This window comes from Syngnathoides biaculeatus, chromosome 6 (assembly GCF_019802595.1).
Source record: "Syngnathoides biaculeatus isolate LvHL_M chromosome 6, ASM1980259v1, whole genome shotgun sequence".
In the NCBI taxonomy this organism is placed as follows: domain Eukaryota; kingdom Metazoa; phylum Chordata; class Actinopteri; order Syngnathiformes; family Syngnathidae; genus Syngnathoides; species Syngnathoides biaculeatus.
The window spans coordinates 27,771,622-27,790,200 of NC_084645.1; the positions used below are offsets into that span (position 1 = coordinate 27,771,622).

At 41.7% G+C, this 18,579-nt stretch overlaps 3 protein-coding genes across 4 annotated transcripts; all 3 read right to left on the bottom strand.

Annotated features, from left to right (window-relative positions):
* Nucleotides 1–1,672: 1,672 nt before the first annotated feature.
* On the bottom strand, nt 1,673–2,577 carry LOC133501972 (bisphosphoglycerate mutase-like). The gene is made up of 2 exons (XM_061822198.1): nt 1,967–2,577; nt 1,673–1,875 (listed from the first exon to the last, which is right to left on the bottom strand). The coding sequence occupies exons 1-2, from the start codon at nt 2,565–2,567 to the stop codon at nt 1,673–1,675; spliced, it is 804 nt and encodes a 267-aa protein (XP_061678182.1). The 5' UTR covers nt 2,568–2,577.
* A 2,597-nt stretch (nt 2,578–5,174) lies between these two features.
* bpgm (2,3-bisphosphoglycerate mutase) lies at nt 5,175–12,010 on the bottom strand. The gene is made up of 3 exons (XM_061823393.1): nt 11,896–12,010; nt 10,202–10,818; nt 5,175–6,420 (listed from the first exon to the last, which is right to left on the bottom strand). Exons 2-3 carry the CDS (start codon nt 10,800–10,802, stop codon nt 6,245–6,247), a joined length of 777 nt encoding a protein of 258 aa, XP_061679377.1. The 5' UTR covers nt 10,803–10,818; nt 11,896–12,010; the 3' UTR covers nt 5,175–6,244.
* A 1,827-nt stretch (nt 12,011–13,837) lies between these two features.
* On the bottom strand, nt 13,838–18,020 carry LOC133501941 (troponin I, slow skeletal muscle-like). Of its 2 annotated transcripts, XM_061822151.1 has the most exons (5): nt 17,625–18,020; nt 17,402–17,533; nt 16,671–16,760; nt 15,676–15,849; nt 13,838–13,959 (listed from the first exon to the last, which is right to left on the bottom strand). In XM_061822151.1, the coding sequence occupies exons 1-5, from the start codon at nt 17,811–17,813 to the stop codon at nt 13,870–13,872; spliced, it is 675 nt and encodes a 224-aa protein (XP_061678135.1). In that variant the 5' UTR covers nt 17,814–18,020; the 3' UTR covers nt 13,838–13,869. The 2 variants fall into 2 exon arrangements, with proteins under 2 accessions (XP_061678135.1, XP_061678136.1); XM_061822152.1 differs by having other exon boundaries at nt 17,402–17,752.
* Nucleotides 18,021–18,579: the final 559 nt, after the last annotated feature.

An 18,579-nucleotide genomic window follows, 5' to 3' on the forward strand; every position in this document is an offset into this window, starting at 1 on the left:
ACACAAATACTCTTCAGGACCCTAAACTGTGGTTCTCTAATCAAAGTATCACGTAAAAAAAAAGTGCCACCAATATTACCAACATTAAAATACAGTAGCCTAGTAGGCATAAGAGTTCATCTGGAGGGGGAAAAAAAAAAGCCCTCCAACAAAACAGGTTTTACTCCCTAAACATCCATCCCTTTTCTTAGCCACTTATCCTCACAAGTGTTGCCGGGAATGCTGTCGACGGGCGGGAGGCAGGGTACACCCTGAACTGGTTGCCGGCCAATCGCAGGGTACATAGAGACAAACAACCGCACTCACAATCACACCTAGGGGCAATTTAGAGTGTCCAATTAGTGTTGCATGTTTTTGGGATGAAGGAGGAAACCGGAGTGCCGGTAGAAAGCTCATCCAGGCATGGGGAGAACATGCAAACGCCACACAGACGGGTCTGGGATTGAACCCGGGACCTCACAACGTGCCACTCTGCTGTAATGATCCCTAAACATTTTTATTTAATATTATTAGAAGTGACTTCAAATTTAATACATACAATGATAATAATAATAGTTATTTTTATTATGATTATTATACATGCAATTTGTTACATTTTGATTAATTTTCAAATTAATTTGTTATTTTAATGTTGTTGTTTTTTTTTTTTAAAGAGCAACATAATTATGTAGCAAGTAACGGTGATTTATAAGGTACAAAAAGAAGACATTATGAGGCTAGGCCACCGACATGAACCGGAAGGAATTGTTTCATTTTGTAACAGCATGGTGTTGCAACTGGTTAGAGTGTTGGCCTCACAGTTCTGAGGACCAGAGTTTGAATCCCAGCACTGCCTATGTGGATTTTGCATGTTCTCCCCGTGTATGCGTGGGTTTTCTCCACGCACGCTGGTTTCCTCCCACATCCCAAAAACATGCAACATTAATTGGACACTCAAAATTGCCCCTAGGTGTGATTGTGAGTGGGAACGGTTGTTTGTTTGTATGTGGCCTGCGATTGGGTGGCAACTGGTTCAGGGTGTAACCCGCCCCCTGCCCGATGACCGCTGGGATCGGCTCCAGCACTCCCGCTTCTCTTGTGAGGATAAGCGGCTGAGAAAATGGATGGCTGTATATTGCCAAATACAAAAGTGTCAACTTTATCAAAAGCAAATTATTACATCTAAATAGGAACTATATCACACTCAAACATGAACTTTATCAGATTAAAATGTCATCCTTAACTTATTATGTTAAAATGCGAAATTTAATGTGTTTTAATGTGAAATTGATCATGCAAAAACAGATAGCTATCAAGATCGTACTGACTTTATAACACTAAAGCATGAAATTTGTCACTTTCATACATGAATTTTATCATGTAAAATATGAAATTTGTCTTTTTTTCGGTGTGTCACCAATAGCCTTCCGTATAGAAGTAAAAAAAAAATGTCAACCAAATACTTTATATTGAATGACTACTTTGGGGCATGTGACTTTTATGCAGTGTTTTGTCATGCAAACAGGTTAATTTTTTTTGCCTGTGGCGTTTATTTGTTCAACTCTGACATCACCTGTAGTCTTGTTGTTGTAGTGTTGTTTCGTGGTCGTCAGACACATGACATGAATTCATATTGAGTATTTTATTTCATTCTTATATAAACTCTTTGTCAAATGAGTTATCCTCCACAGAGTTACTTTAAGAACTTCTCACATCCAGACGGAGTCGACGCCTCGGCCTTTCCCTGATCCTCCACCTTCTTAATGGCCGCCTCGATCTTCTGCTGGTCGCCCAGTAGCTGGCGACCTCTCGCGGGCTTCAGCTGCCCGTCCAGCTCCAGCAGCAGCGGAATCCCCGGCGGCAAAGTCACGCCGGCGATGTCCTCGTCCGAAATCCCTGTTTGAGATCATATGATTATGTTTCGGTACTTCTGCTTAAGTTCAGAGATTGAAGAACGTTTGCCACTTGTGTCAGACGTGCTTGGTACCTTCCAGGTGTTTCAGCAGGGCCCTGCAACTGTTTCCATGAGCCACAATCAGGACCGTCCTGCCTCGGAGTATCTCCGGGACCACGGCGTTCTCCCAATATAGCAGCAGTCTGCCCAACACCTCTTTCAGGCTCTCGGCCCGAGGCAGCTTCTCCTTCTCCACGTCGCACGTGCCGTATCTGCGATCGGTGTAGATTTCGCCGAAGTACGGGTGCGATTCGTCTATGGGCGGCGGCGTGACGTCGTAGCTCCTCCGCCACACCTTCACCTTCTCCTCCCCGTGTCGGGCGGCCATCTCTGCCCGGTTTAAGCCGATCAGGGCCCCGTAGTGACGCTCGTTGAGCCTCCAGGACTTCACCACCGGGACCCACTCCTGCCCCATGGCCTCCAGGACCAGCCAGGCCGTCTGGATGGAGCGGCTGAGGACGGAGGTGAACACCATGTCAAAATTGTAGCCCAGCTCCTTCAGGAGCCGTCCGCAATCCCGGGCCTGCTTCACGCCATCCTCGCTCAGCTTCTGGTCCACCCAGCTGCAGAATCGGTTCTCCCGGTTCCACGCCCCCTCCCCGTGCCTCAGCAGAAAAAGATTGCACGTCGACATCGGCAAAACCACAAACCTGAACATACACATCAAGTACAAAAAGGTAAGTTTGGGAACTTTTGTTCCATGGCTGTTTGATGAATCAAGAGGATAAAGTTTACTGAATGTTCACCACCAGAAACCACACAAGTATGAAAAGTACTCAGAGTCTGTACTTAAGAAGTACCGATAGAAGTACCAATTTGTTTATCAAAATTGCTGACGACCTGGGCTTTTCTGACCTTGGATTTGTCATCTCTCTACGGTATGTGAAACGGGCTTCTGGGACTATTTAAGGGGACCAGCAGGTTAATTTGGGGGATTCAGGCTCAAATCAGGACTTGCCGTATTAGTTTTGCAGGGGCAAATCAGATTTTTTTTCAGTGAAGAGTTTGACAGTACACTATGTGATACACGGAAAGTCATATTTAGATTTATTCATCTGTTTTACATTCATGTCCTGTATGTGGTTTATCTTTGACTGCAATCAATCAAATTCCCAAAGACAGTGGTTCTCAAACCTTTACAAAACCGTACGACCTAAAAAGTACAAATATTTAGATCTCCATGTAAAGCCATCATGATGACCAACATTGAAATGCAGTGGCTTAGTAAGGCATAGTGTTCGTCAAAAAACACAATTTTTATTCTTAAAAAGTAGGCACAATATTATATCAAACATTATGCAGTTTTAGCTAACAATGCACTTAAATGGAGGAAAATGATCACCTAAATAACAATCTCGTTGCTGTAAAGTAAAAATTGTACCTTCATGAGTATTTTAAAACATTTCTAAAAAAAAAAATTATTGTGTAACTGTACTGTACTTATTAGTTAAATATGACTTAAAAAGATTGTCAGAACTTACCCAAACAGCCAACTACAGCGAGCGGAGGTTTTTAAATCATACCCGGAGGCTTGGGCTCCACCTGCCTGCTTCACATTTGTGCGTGTGCTTCTTGCTGATTTTTTTTTTTTTTTTCTTCTTAAACCACAGCTAACTCCGAAATACTATTAACTCCTTATTGCTCGAATTTTTGTATCAAATTCAGTGCTTTCTTAAATATTACTTATAGGAGACAATTGCCTTTTCCCCCCCAAGATAACCGTCAGAGCAGCTGATCGATTTTCAGAGAGATTTTAAAAACTGTAACACCCCTCAATATTTGTTGAGCGCAGTGAATGGTTTCATTCTGGACTTTTCCTCTTCAAAGGCGCTCACGAAACGGTCACCGTCCATGAAATCCATAACATTGGCGTGATCGTTCTGATATTGTCACATTCAGAAAATATTATTATAACTAATTTATATATATATATATATATTCCCCCTCCCCACACTTTTATATACAAACAGAGAAAGAAAAAAAAAGAAACTAAGAAAAAAGGGAGAAAGTAAGAAAAAAAAATACAATTAATTTACATTCACTAATTTCTATATTTAAAATGTTTTTCTTAAAATTCCATTTTCTTTAAATTTTACATTAAATTTGTGTAATGTAATTTTTGGGTACATTTTTTTTTTAAAATCATCTAAATTACAGGTGTCAAACTCAAGGCCCGGGGGCCAGATCCGGCCCGCCGCATGGTTTTAGGTAGCCCGCGGAGGCAAATCATGTTTTTTTTTTTCAAATCTGTACCAAAATTTCAAATTGTCATATCATAAATGATAACGGGCGGCACGGTGGATCAGCTGGTAAAGCGTTGGCCTCACAGTTCTGAGGACCCGGGTTCGATCCTGACCCCACCTGTGTGGAGTTTGCATGTTCTCCCTGTGCCTGTGTGGGTTTCCTCCAGGGACTCCGGTTTCCTCCACATTCCAAAAACATGCAACATTAATTGGACACTCTAAATTGCCCATAGGTGTGATTGTGAGTGCGGCTGTTGTCTGTCTCCATGTGCCCTGCGATTGGCTGGCAACCAGTTCAGGGTATCCCCCGCCTCCTGCCCGTTGACAGCTGGGATAGGCTTCGGCATTCCCTGTGACCCTTGTGAGGATAAGCGGCTAAGAAAATGGATGGATGGATTTTTCTTAAAATTTATATTTCTTCAGACATTAAATTTGTGTAATGTAATTTTTGGGTTAAGAAAATTATCTGAATCACAGGTGCCAAACTCAAGGCCTGGGGGCCAGATCCGGCCTGCCGCATGATTTTATGTGGCCCGTGGAGACGAATCATGTGTATCAACATCCATGATTTTTCTTTCTTCAAATCTGTTCCAAAATTTCAAATTGTCACATCATAAATGATAATGTTGAAATATCACAAGCATTTTTGTGTTACCAAACACCAATAGTTGGAAAAACCCATTATCCTTGTTTTCTGATACCAAAGCTAGTTCGTAAATTTCATGTGTAAATATGATGAGGCGGTTAAGGATTTTTAAAGTTTTACAGCCATAACGGCCCTTTGAGGGAAACCGCAAGTGCAATGTGGCCTGCGACAAAAATGAGTTTGACACCCCTGACCTAAATTATACAAAATGTCACCCTGTAGATTACTGAATCCGTATAAAGTTTGACTTTTTAAAATCATTGATCTGGTGAAATAAATCAAGATTTCGGAACTGTTCCAATAGAATGAGACAGACCTGTGCTACACTGACATGGACGAAACGAGCAACTTTCATGTAACATCTTTATTTGCGTCACAAAAAAACAAAAATTGACTTTAGATGAGTGGCACACAACAGTGCCTCCTACTTTTAGAACATTTTAATACAATTTTGAACATTAAGACAACGTGCTACAGAGAAATGGGATTACTTTCCACAGTGGAAACTCATTTTGTTGAAAAACAACACTTTGTTTACAACAGTGCCCAACTTTTTAAATAATTTGCCAGTAAATCCCGACAGGTTATCTTTCCCTTTACCAGTGCATACAAAACAGGTGGGCAGTAAAAAATTAATATCAAGCAGTTGAGCCAAACAACAGAAGTTTCCTTTACGTTCGGTGCACAAGGAAGACGTAGTACTTGCCGACTCGGGAGTGCCTTTTAGGATTTTAGAAGAATCGAATAAATGCATAAATGGAATAATATAAACATTGACTACCTCAAGCATTTTGGATAGGACCTCTTTGAAAAAGGAATTTCGGAAGAATATCCCTTGAAATCATTTCAAATCAACAAAGATTCTTACTTGGACATCGAAAAATGATTCCTGACTATCCAGTGCAGTCTACGTGGTAGTTACTCAAACTGTATTATTTTTTTTATGAATGCAAAACAGGTTATTTCCTCGCCGCGGGCGTCTATTTACTCAACTGTGCATCACCTGTTGTTTTTTTTTTTCCCCTTCAGGGCGACCAAAAGGGAAGCGTCTGTCGTTGGTAGATTGACAACGTTAGCACCGATTGTAACCCACGAGGAACAAAACAAAACCATGTAAGATGTATGACAAACAGCGTTTTAAAACTGCAGCGCCGCATTTTAGCTAGAATGAATAAAATTATTTCGTAAACACGCCACATCATGGTTGTCAATTTGGAGACAAAACAAAAATGAACTGGCAACTCCCTTTCCACAGTGGTAGGTCAGACGCACATTAGCTTCACATTAAGACTTTCGCCCCTCTTTCAATTTATTTTCAGGAGCTATTACTTTTGTTTTTGTTTTTTTTAACTCTGATATCGACAACGAGTTATCCTGTACCCGTTAAGGCTAACGTTACTTTGAGAATGTCCGAAGTCCAGATCAAGTTGACGCCTTGGCTTTTCCTTGATCCTCCACCTTCTTAATGGCCGCCTGGATTTTCTGCTGGTCTCCCAGTAGCTGGCGAGCTTTCACGGGCTTCAGCTGCGCATCCAGCTGCAGCAGCACCGGAATCCCCGTCGGCAAAGTCACGCTGGAGATATCCTTGTCCGAAATCCCTGTTTGGGATCGGAGCAACAGGAATGTTGAAGAGAGCCAAATTAGATTTAAGGGCAGTTTTACGTCTACAAGCCAATCACGGTTCAGTTCATTACCTGCACAAGTGAATCACATAATAAATATGAAGCTGACCCTAATAACAGACTTCACACCGATCTGATCGGCTTGATCGGTACCGGCCGATAATTAGCATTTTTATGCTGATCGGCTTTAATGTCATAATTCGTCACTGCAAGAGACATCGTCCCTGTCATGTAGGAATCCAAAATGTTGTTTATTTTTAGACTTTTCCTGTGTCTTGTGGCGTAGTACTGTAACTATCTCACAGCCAATGAAGTTTTTGGGCGATGTTGCCAGTGGAAAAAAAAATGTTAGCGGTGTGGGACTTTTTCACAGTCTCAGACGGACAACACGCATGTCATTTGCAATCTGTGCAAAACTGAAGTAGCTTGCAGGGGAGCATCATCTAAATCATGGGGTGCCCAGACTTTTTTCCCCCCAAGATCTACTTTTCAAGCAGCTGGCCTCTCATGAGCTCCCGACGACGGGGGAAGGGGGTGGAGGGGTTGGGGTGATGATCATGATGCTCCCAAGCCGTTGTAAGGTTAATGTTATGTTGCCTCCTATATTTAAAATACAGAATTAGCGTGAAATTTGAAAATGACACACCATCTCATCCTGCACTTTCTACTTTAGCTTCAGGCCAGACCTTTCCCACTCGGAAAAGAGAAAATCTCGTCCAGCTTAACCGCTTTTTCTTCGATTATTCACATACTCCGACAGTCATTGCATCTTAAAACAACAACATTTCCTTTTTAACTTTCTCCATTAATATCGAAAGTAAACATGAGCAGCACGTCGAGCTCATCTTTGCTCTATGTTGCCCAGATTGTGTTGCTAACTAAAGCAGTGGTGATGGGCGCTGTCATTATAAAACACACTGATGGGCTGCGGAAGTACTATAACATTTGTAATTATGAGTGTACGTCTTTAGGAACGGGGGTGGGGGGAAGGGGTCGGTGTAAGGTAAACTAGGAAAGAGAGAGTGTGGCGGAGCAGGGGTCATTGTTAGAGAAAGTTCTGTGTACTGCCTAAAAGAAACCAGTGGCTTCTTCTTTTCATTTTTTACAGTACATATGTGAATTGTAACAACCAGTCATCCCTCACTCACAATCACAATATCATCTGCGAACATCATGGTCCAAGGGGATTCAAGTCTCGCCTCATCTGTCAGCCTATCCATTCCTACCGCAAACAGGAAGGGGCTCAACACAGTATTCAGTAGACAAGTATATAAAGTCATTTAAATAGACGCATTGCTCCACCTTGTGATTGGATCGGTGATCAGTTATCGTTTTTTTTTTTTTTTTTTTCCAAAGGTCCAGCTCATGTAAAACCTTTCTAATATTCTGCATTTATAACTGTAACGGCCACCCTAATGCTCTATTTTAAAATGTATTTATTTTACCACGTAGCACACCCAGTTAAATTCGAATGCTCCTTCTGAGCCTGGCAAACAGTCAAACACTAAATACTTGCAAAGAGCTGCTGTAGGCCATTACGTGACTTACAAGCTTACTCACGGAACAAATTAAGACTCCAAAGTCAGAGTTTCACTGCATTTCATAAACCGAGGAGCTCCTACTAAGTGTAAAGTGAGTGAGTGGCCCATGGCCTGCAAGTGCAGTAATATCAAAGGTCAAGGTGGGTGTTCAATGTAACCTTAACTAAGTGGCCTTTTGGAGCAGGTTCAAGCTTCCATTTGTGGCACAGTGCGACACTCGACAAGCACAATCGTGCGGGAGCTGCTGCGCAACGAATGAATAAATGACAAAAATGGACGTTGGAGGCCTCGTTTAACGAGAATACAAAAGAGTGGGCGCTATTGTGTCCACCCACGGAGGCCCATTGGGGCTCAGCGTCGATTTGCACCTGCCTTTTAAATGTGGTATTATACTTGACGCAAAATCAGCCCCTGTAAAATAGGTGTCAAACTCAAGGTCCCGGGGGCCAGATCCGGCCCACCACATGATTTTATGTGGCCCGCAAAGCCAAATCTAGAGTTTCCATTTCCATGATTCTTGTAAAAATCTGTGCCAAAATTTTAAATTGTCATATATCATAAATGATCAAGTTGAGATATTACAAGCATTTTCGTGTTACCAAACATGAATAGTTGAAAAACAAGTTACCCTTGATTTCTGATTCTGGTTCATAAATTGATGATGTAAACATGATGAGACGACTTAAACATTTTTATTGTTTCACAGTCAAAACGGCCCTCGGAGGGAAACCCGAACTACAACGTGGCCCGCGAGAGAAATGAGTTTGACACCCCTGCCTTATAATATTGTCTCTGGTTTGATAAATCACATTGCACGAGCTGGATTCATCAACAGTTGTGACTTAAGATGCAAGCAAAGCAAGTTATAACTTTTTCAAGATACAAGCCACTGTTTGGATGATTTTTTTTTTTCCTGGTCACAGTCATGTCATAACTCGCTTAACAACAACCAACAGCTCAACAATTATTAAAAAAAGAGGCTTGAAGCCGTTTACTGCCACTCCCAGTTGAGGTTTACTAAAGAACAAAACAAAAAATATTAAAAAGCCATTGACGGGATAACGAATAGCATTAGTGTTGCAGCAGGGCTTGACATGAACTTTTTTGCTCACCAGTTACTGTGGCTAGTGGTTTCCCAGAGTTACTTGCAACTCAGCATTTCACTAGCTACAATCTTGTTGTTGGCTATACAGTCGTAAATTGTTTTTCGAAAGTCTCAGTTTTTGAAGAAATCGGTTTTCAAATGAAAATTTCTAGATGGTTTTGCTTTGGTTTTCAAACGAAAATTGATACATGAACGCCCCTACCAAAACCCGGAAATAAAAAACCACGCGTGGGCCAGACCAGCTGACCCACCCACGAAGTGCTTTGTTATTGTCAATTTGAACGAACCCCGGATAAAAAAAAACTGATATAACATAACTCGCGGGGTGATTAATTCGGTTTTCGAACAAATCGGTTCTCGAACCACCTTCTGGAATGGATTGTGGTCAAGAACCAAACCACCACTGTATTATAAATATATTTAATTATCTCAGAACTCTCTAAGTTTTTATAAAGGACCATACTAAGGAGTGCTATTTCCCTTCTTGAAAAAAAAAAAAAAATTTGTTTTGGTCAGATTGGAAGATTTTTAATTTTTATTTCAATGATGAAAGATGATATGATAACAGTGTTTTACGTTACAAATGTGGTCAATGAATGTATAATACTCATATTTTAAGACAGTGCTGTATTTGCATCCAGCCAGACTTTTGCACGTTTATACCCAAACGATTTTGGGGCAAAAACAATCCTGGATGTGTGCCCGGTTAGTAAATCAGCAGGTTTCATATTTGTACGTGCAAACCAGAAGTTAATCATGCCCTCAGTGCAGGGATGTCAAACTCATTTTTGTCGCGGGCCACATTGTAAATCCATGAAAATCTTTCGCCTCGTCATATTTACAGGTGAAATTTCTGAACTAGTTTTGGAATCAGAAATCAAACGTAACGATCGTTCATGTTTGGGAACGCAAAAATGCTTGCAATATCAACTTTATCATTTATGACATGACGATTTGAAATTTTGTTACAGATTGTCAAAAAAAAACATGCACCTTGATATACATGATATGCCTTCGCGGGCCACTTAAAATCCGGCGGCGGGCCGGATCTGACCCCCCCCGGACCTTGAGTTTGACACCTGTGCTTCAGCGCATCAGAAGTGCTTGATACCTTCCAGGTGTTTCAGCAGAGCCCTGCAACTGTTTCCATGAGCCGCAATAAGAACCGTTCTGCCTCGGAGTATCTCCGGGACCACGGCGCTTTCCCAATATGGCAGCAGCCTGTCCAACACCTCCTTCAGGCTCTCGGCCCGAGGCAGCTTCTCCTTCTCCACGTCGCACGTGCCGTATCTGCGATCGGTGTAGATTTCGCCGAAGTACGGGTGCGATTCGTCTATGGGCGGCGGCGTGACGTCGTAGCTCCTCCGCCACACCTTCACCTTCTCCTCCCCGTGTCGGGCGGCCATCTCTGCCCGGTTCAAGCCGATCAGGGCCCCGTAGTGACGCTCGTTGAGCCTCCAGGACTTCACCACCGGGACCCACTCCTGCCCCATGGCCTCCAGGACCAGCCAGGCCGTCTGGATGGAGCGGCTGAGGATGGAGGTGAACACCATGTCAAAATTGTAGCCCAGCTCCTTCAGGAGCCGTCCGCAATCCCGGGCCTCCTTCACGCCATCCTCGCTCAGCTTCTGGTCCACCCAGCTGCAGAATCGGTTCTCCCGGTTCCACGCCCCCTCCCCGTGCCGCAGCAGGAAGAGATTGTACATCGTCATCGGCAGTACCACACACCTGAACGTACACAGTAAGTTCAAATGAGGATGCTAGTTATAAATGATAAACAAATATAACTGGAAAGCAACTCATTGCACAAATGGCTAACAGGGGTTTTAATATCGGTTCTAGCATTTCTATATGTAATTTGAAAGTTCTTCCTGTGCTTACATGGGTTTTGACGTTCTCAAATGTCCTGGCACATCCCCCCCCCCCAAAAAAAAAAAAAAAACATACATGTTGGGTTCGTTGAGGAATTTAAATCTGTGGCATCAAACTTATTGTATGCCCTGCGATTGGCTGGCGACCAGTTCAGGGTGTAACCCACCTCCTGCCCCTTTGACAGCTGGGATAGGCTCCTGCACGTGCCGCGACCCTTGTGAGGATAAGCGGCAAGGAAAACAGATGGCTGGATAAAGCCAACGTGCATGTTTTTCTACTGTGTCTGGAAACCGGAGTACACGCAAAAAACTCACAAAAACAAGGGGAGAACATGCAAACCTGACATTTGAATCCCAAATTTCACGTGCTCATCACTTGAACACTGCGCTCCCCGAATGCTAAAGAATATAATAATTTAATATTAATATTTGTTCATCATACCTTCAAGTTGAGCGATTTCCCCCCCCCCTCATTTTATAGTCCAAACAGCAAGTTTGCTCATTTACAACTTATAACAAACTGTTAATTTCTTCCCATATTTAGTGGGAGACTTTGGGAAAAAAAAACATCCCGATAATTCAAATTTTTTTGTGCAATCTTAACAAAGGTTAAGGTTTATCTCGGGAGGCTGGAAGTGTACCCCAAGAGTATTTCTGTACTATTATTAGCACACCTATATGAGGCAATGAAGCAAGCTTCCCCAGTAATCACGCATGTACTAATCTGCATCGAATAAGTAAGTTATTATTTTATGTGCTGCTCCGTGAGCAGTTTAGTGTGGTTAGCAGACACTTTATTTACCAAGACAACATGGCTGCTAGCACCCCGGTACAGTATTAGGCACCCCAGCGACGAAGCTGCATAACTAGCACTAGACTCGGCAGATTCAACGCATAAATATCATCTAAAGGTTTTGTGTGCAAGTCGGCTTACCCTACGTGGTTTTTAAATTCCGTGGGAACGCGGCAACGACGATGTTGATAATATTTAGCCCAGCCATGAAAACGTCCGCATGATGGGATAGTGATTGACAGCTCGCTGGTCCAATCAAAACAGCGGAACCCTGGGCCGAGGCGACGTTATGCCCATATTTGGAGGAAGACGACGCCCAGTAGTTCGCCGCAGAGGACGGGAGCGCCAACAACAAAAAAATTAATTTTATTCCTCCTTTCATCCATCCGTTTTCTGAGGCACTTACCCCCACGAGGGTCCCAAGAGTGCTGGAGACTATCTCATCTATATTTGGGCAGGAGATAGCAACTTTGTTACTTTGGTGCGAAGTAACAAAATAAAAATACTGTACATCGCGATTTCCGTCTTGTTCGTTTCAAGAATAATTGCTGTAAATCTGCAAAAACTAAGAACAATTTAGTAACAGGTTATTGAGGAATAGCATTAAACAGTTTTTCATCATCTCATTTGTCCGGATTTTTTGAGTGGGGCTAAAAACAAGCCCAAATAATATGTACTTGTTATTTGTACTGTACTTGTACTTTGAACAGGGTTTTTTTTTCCCACCACAGCATGCAGTTCGCCATCAAAGTATGCCTTTCCCTAAAGTGCCAAACAAGGTGATGGAGAAATTGGTTGGTCTGCTGTGGGACTGCGAGCCACTAGTAGCCGCGAGCGGGCTGAGGGACCGGCGTTGGGTCCATCGGACACTCCCCAGCTTCGCTCCATGCGTCGTGGGTCGATCCACACAACACTTCGGGGTAACTTTTTACTACATCTGCTAGCTTGCTAGCAAGCTAACTAGACCAGCAGTAGACCGTGTACATAGTGTACATTCATATAAGATAAACTGAACTTGTTATGTAACCCAGTGGCAAACATTATTTGGCCTAACTACGATACAGAAATTTTGAGCACATACTGTTAGAACTTATTTGAAAATGAAAAATTCGTGTGGCGTGTTTCACACGTCATTGAGATGGACACTCGTAGCATCCCAGTCTAGAAGAGAGCTCTCTGTTTTCATGATTGTGGAGCTTTAGTGAACATACTTGATGATTTTTACTGTTATTTTGATATTTTTTTTAACTTAGTAATAATATTCTGTTGTGTGTCAAATTTACCAGACATTTTAATTTCACTTTGACAGGGATGGTGTGCTGTCGTTTCGTAGCAGGATTAGCCATTGTTTTTTGATAAAAAAAAAAATACTCAAAAGACAAACCAGCCAATCATTTTATTCACCCCTCTGAGAAAATTTACCCAACGACGGTGTATGTTTCCCAATCTGTCCCTTTATAGCTGGCTACAACGTCACCAGCCAGTCTTGCATTTTTCCTTATCCCACTATTTACAACATTCACTTGATTTAACTTCCTTATCCACAGTCTCCACCAAATTAATTAAGATTTGCAAAACAAATGGGATAAAATGGTGCAGTAATGTAATGTCCGTATATGTAAAAGAAAATAACAGAATTATTGATTTAAAACCAGTATTCATCTGAAAAATGTGCCTTTTCTATATTGTTTTCTGCACTGAATTTAAAAATAGTCTTTAAAAACAAAAGAGTTTGGTAACTCTAGTTCTCAGTGGCTTAAATTTATCTTAATGAGTGACAGAAATTGATTTCTCTTCTACATTTTTTGCATTATAATTCAAAATACAACAAAAAAATAAGCATGCCATAAATATTCACCTTTTTATGGTTACATCATCAGGATTTAGATATTGCATAAAGTGCACGTTTGTATTCAACATAATAATCTACTCACTATTAAAAAAAAAACGACACAATTAAGATTCAAATATTACATTGTTATGACATATTTTCCTCCACAGATGTGCCCAGTTAGTAAAGTGTTTTTTGAAAAGTAAGCGGCAGCCACTCAGCCCTGCGGCTTCATCCACGTTGCCGGATGGCAAATGTCTTCCTGGCGATGACGAGATCGACGTCTACTGGTTGGCGTTGAACAGTTTCATTCTGCCCTCCATACCCGTACCCATGGCGTCCACATTCTTCCGCCAGTCTGTCACTTCCTCTTTCTGCGGGGTAAGGAATATTTTCGTAAATCAAAGAACTGCATTTGTATGATATTCTGATATAGTGTGTGCAAAATTATTGTAAATTTTGAGAAAAAAAAATCTTTTTCGGTTTTGATCAATTTTGACCCTCTTAAATGTGGCCCACACATAAATAATAATAGATTAAAATAATGGATAGATAATCAATCAAGCTGAAATTCAGCATTTTCCCCTCGTTTCCGATCCAAGTGACCAAAAGCCTGCTTGTCGGCGATCTGGAAGAGATTATCCTCAGCGATTATCCTGTGACGTGAGACGTCTCAAAAGAGGCTAGCAAGGCTCGCACTTGCACAAAAAGCCCCACTTGGGGCGCACGCGGTGCACACTCTAAAAATAGACCTTATAGAGCTCGTGCACGTGATGTCACCATTTTTCACGGCGGCATATTGCCGGTCAAACAGAGCTGCTTGACATTGTGGGAGACATTGAACCGGAGAAGAATATTTACAATACCCGAGACCTGTTGTGCTGTTGTTTGTCACAACAGACCAGACAGATATTCAAAGAGATCATTCTATGGAATATAGCTGAAAAGACCAGAAAATATTGATGGATTTCAGCAATTAAACATGATGGATGGTGCCCAACCAAAATACACACACGCCTGTGTAGCGATCGCTTCATTTCAGGTAGAAATTTTTCTTCTTAATCTCAAATTACCAAAAAGTATTTATAATGCCAAGTTGGCTCATTATGAGAACAATGCGTGTTCAAAAAAAAAACCTGTCTGTCGCAGAGCTTTACGGAGGTTAACGGTGGCCGCAATCGCTTCCGTGTACGTTCCGTGGAGACGACTCTGTCCTCTTTTTTTTTTTTTTTAAATCATAGTTAATGAATGCGAGTTTGTGCAAAACCAGGGGTCATTTATTTAAATATTGGTTTTTGTATTGAATACTAGTTGAAAAGATCGATGGATTCTGGCAAAGGTTAAAGTGTCGCCGAACACACTTCCGTGTTCACAAGCCGTCAAAACCGTCACTATGTGGGATCTATTTCTGATGAGAACAGATTCAGCAACAAAGTATTCGTATGCATCCAGACTTTTGTACGCTTTCAAACTTTTCCGTGTAAATCTCTGCGACTTACTCACCAGATCCATTTGTAGATCCGGTTGTCCAAGACAAGCGGAAGCGAATTAACAGTCCAATTTCTTATCGGCGAAAACAACGACTTTGGCATTAAACACGCGTCCTCTATGCCGAGTTTATCTAATTTTTCCACGTACGATCGTTTATTTTCACCCTCTAAATGTCTGACGGTATCAGACAAGACTCTGGGCGTCATGCTACAAGACATATTTCTGTCGTCTCCAACCAACTTAGCATTGAGCAATGCTTAGCTTGACCGGTAATATGGCGACGTAAAGAAAAGTCACATGATTTTATGATGTAGGTGCGCGAGCTCTATTCTCTGTGGCTCTACACAGAAGTAAAGTTTTCAAACTTTAAAAGTGAGAAATTTGTGTGAAGCATGGCAGAAACAACAGTGTGTGAATCGCAGTCAGAGGTAGCCCAACACTGTTTCCCAAGACCAAGTCCACCTATACACTAAGTGCAGTCAGCACACACATGCTGATTTTTTTTTTCTCCTTGTATTATGGGCTCATCATTCTGAACATTGATTCAGATGTTCGAAATCCGTATGTGTATAAAACTGAATTGGCACAAACAAACTCACCTTCTCCTCCTCTTTCTTCACAGTCTTGAGGTTCGCCTTGAAGTCCACAGACTCTTTGACCTTGGCGCCCAGCAGCGCTCCCAACATGGCATCTGCGGACACCCTCACCCTCTTCAGGTTCGGCCTCTTCATTTTTCCCTTCAGCTCATAGATCTTCTGAGACAGGTCTCGCAACTTGTTTTTTTCCATCAGTAGCACAAAGAGAAAAGTCAGTTGCTTATTTGTCATAAAATTCGGATTATATTAGTTTCAAACAGTCACATACACGCACATACTAATTTACTGTTGCAGGTCCGTAGTTAAATATTTACCGTAATTCCCGCTCTACAGAGCGCACTTGGTTTTAAGCTTCACCCAGTACATTTGTAAAGGAAATACCATTTGGTACATACATATACGCCGCAGCTGTGTAAAACCCGCAAGTGCCCACAATGAAACACGAGATATTTACAAAGAAAAACGGTACAGATAGAGTTCAACGCTAACGCTAGCGCCGTGCTAATGCTAGCGCCGCGCTATCAGGGCCTGTTAAAAAAACCACACTGGTAAAAATCACTGAGACACAGCAGTAACATGCTAGCGCAGCGCTAACAGGGAAGGGCCGGTAAAAGTCACTTCCTCGGCACATATACTCCACCGGTCTCACTCTTACCTTTTCTGGTAGAGTGCCCCCTTGCGGTCATTAGAAAAAAAATGCACACATTAGCCGCATCGCTGCGTAAACCGCAGGGTTGAAAGCGTGTGAAAAAAGTCGCGGCTTATAGGCCGTAAATTACGGTACATGAGTGGTGTTTTGTCAAGGCTTAGTCGTACTCTCTAAATTGTATGGAGGAGTCTCCAATTTGAGTATTAAAATCATGGGAAATTTAAGATAATCTGCTATAAGTTCCGACTATTAAGATTGCTGAGAACGAACATACCAGGATGGAATTCAATTGGTTTGTACTATTGATACCATAGGCATATATTATTGAAAATAAAACCAGAACACATACCTCGATATCATTTTTGGCCACCTTTAAAGCAATGTCGTAGCGATCCTCATCAACGACATCAATCTTCTGGTGTAGCTCTTTGCAAAGAGTCTGTAGACATAAACGTCAAAATACTATATTGGAAGTGTTCAATCTCATTGAGTGGCAATGACGCATGGGATGCCTCAAGGTTGAACCCCTATTGTTTGGCCTGTCTATGGTACCCTTTGGTCAAATTCTTCAGAACTGTAATTTTTGAATTTGTAATTTATCATAGCTATGCAAATGAATGAATGATATCTAGCAGTGTCTCCAGGTGACTACAGTTAAATTGAGGTGTTGTGTCACAGTTTAAAACATAAATAACTGGATAAGCCAAAATCTTCTTAAATTAAACAAAAAACAAGTTATGGTTTCCCTCAGTGGGCCGTTATGAGTGTTAAACTATACAAATGCTTAATGGCCTCATCATATTTACGCAACATTTATGAACTAATTTTGGAATCAGAAATTAAGTGTAATGGGTTTTTCAACCATTTGTTCATGTTTGGTAATACAAAAATGCTTGTAGTTCAACATTATTATTTATGATAGATGACAATTTGAAATTTTCCGTACAAGATTTTCACAAGAGGCACAGATGATTTGCCTTCCCCGGCCACATATAGTCACGTGGCGGGCCGGATCTGGCCCCCGGGCTTTGAGTTTGACACCTGCAAGTTCGACCATTGTTTTTAATGCTGACAACACACCTGCAGTTCCTGTGTGGACAGGTTGGACATCTGGAGTTCCGGAACTCTCTCCGTCAGGGTTCTCTCCCGTTCTTCTCGTCTTACTTGCTTGTCGTTCTCCAGCATCACCATGGCCTTCTTCATCATTTTGGTCTGATTGCACATTTATTTGTACAAAGATGACACCCCAGGCAGCCATGACAGTAACTCAAGTAAATTGGTAGACGGGGAAAATGTGGCATACCTTCAAAAAAAGTCTGCGAGATGCAGAGCTTTTTGGTTTCTGGAAAATAACGGTGAACATATTCAAATTATTTTTCGCCAGACAGTTATCAATATTCAAGACTTTAGATTCATAATTTACGTTAGTGTGAGGAAAACTATAACCGAGTGAGCCAATGAGAGTTTTGAACTTCTGTCCATTTGAAATCATGCTATTTGAATAACACACCTACAGTAATTCATGATGAAACCATAAAGACAATTGATCATATTTGTAGTTTGTAATATTCAGGCATGAGAATTTTCCGCGGATTGATTTTTTTCAGCTGAAAATGTCATTTTTGTGAAACGTGTAAATCCATTTGAGAAAATGTTGCGGGGGGGAGGGGGGTATGGCTTGACGCGGGGCGAGGCTGTGATCAAGACCGGCCGCCAGGGTCTATCAGCAAAAATCATCATGAAATTAGTCACAGTTGTGATAGCGGAAAACGGCATTGCTATCTGCTTTCGGCATTGCTATCTGTTTGCATTAAATTTGTTTTTTATAATAACGACAACATTCCGATTTCCGGCAGAATTTTGGCGGTATTTCATCAGTAATTTCACTCTGTTGTTAACATTTCATAGAGAAGTATTCCGTTTACTACGGCATAGTTATAACTTATAGACATACGTACGCATATGTTATCGAGCGGTCTGCATGTTTGCCAGTATGGCGAAAGTCTCTGAGCTAAAAGATGAAGATCGTGCCAGGTAAATTGATTAAAACTACGGGGTAAAAAAATGTTTCAGATGGGCATAGCTTGAAAAAAGTGTAACCGTGCCGAACGAAAACTGGATCAACATGTCGAACCGAACACATACAAAAAGTGGAGGTTCCAAGCAAAGTGCTGTGCACTCTGTGTTCCGATAGGAGCAAAAAATGTCCAGGAGCATCTCCGAACCAGGAAGCGCAAAGGTAAGTTGGACATAAATTT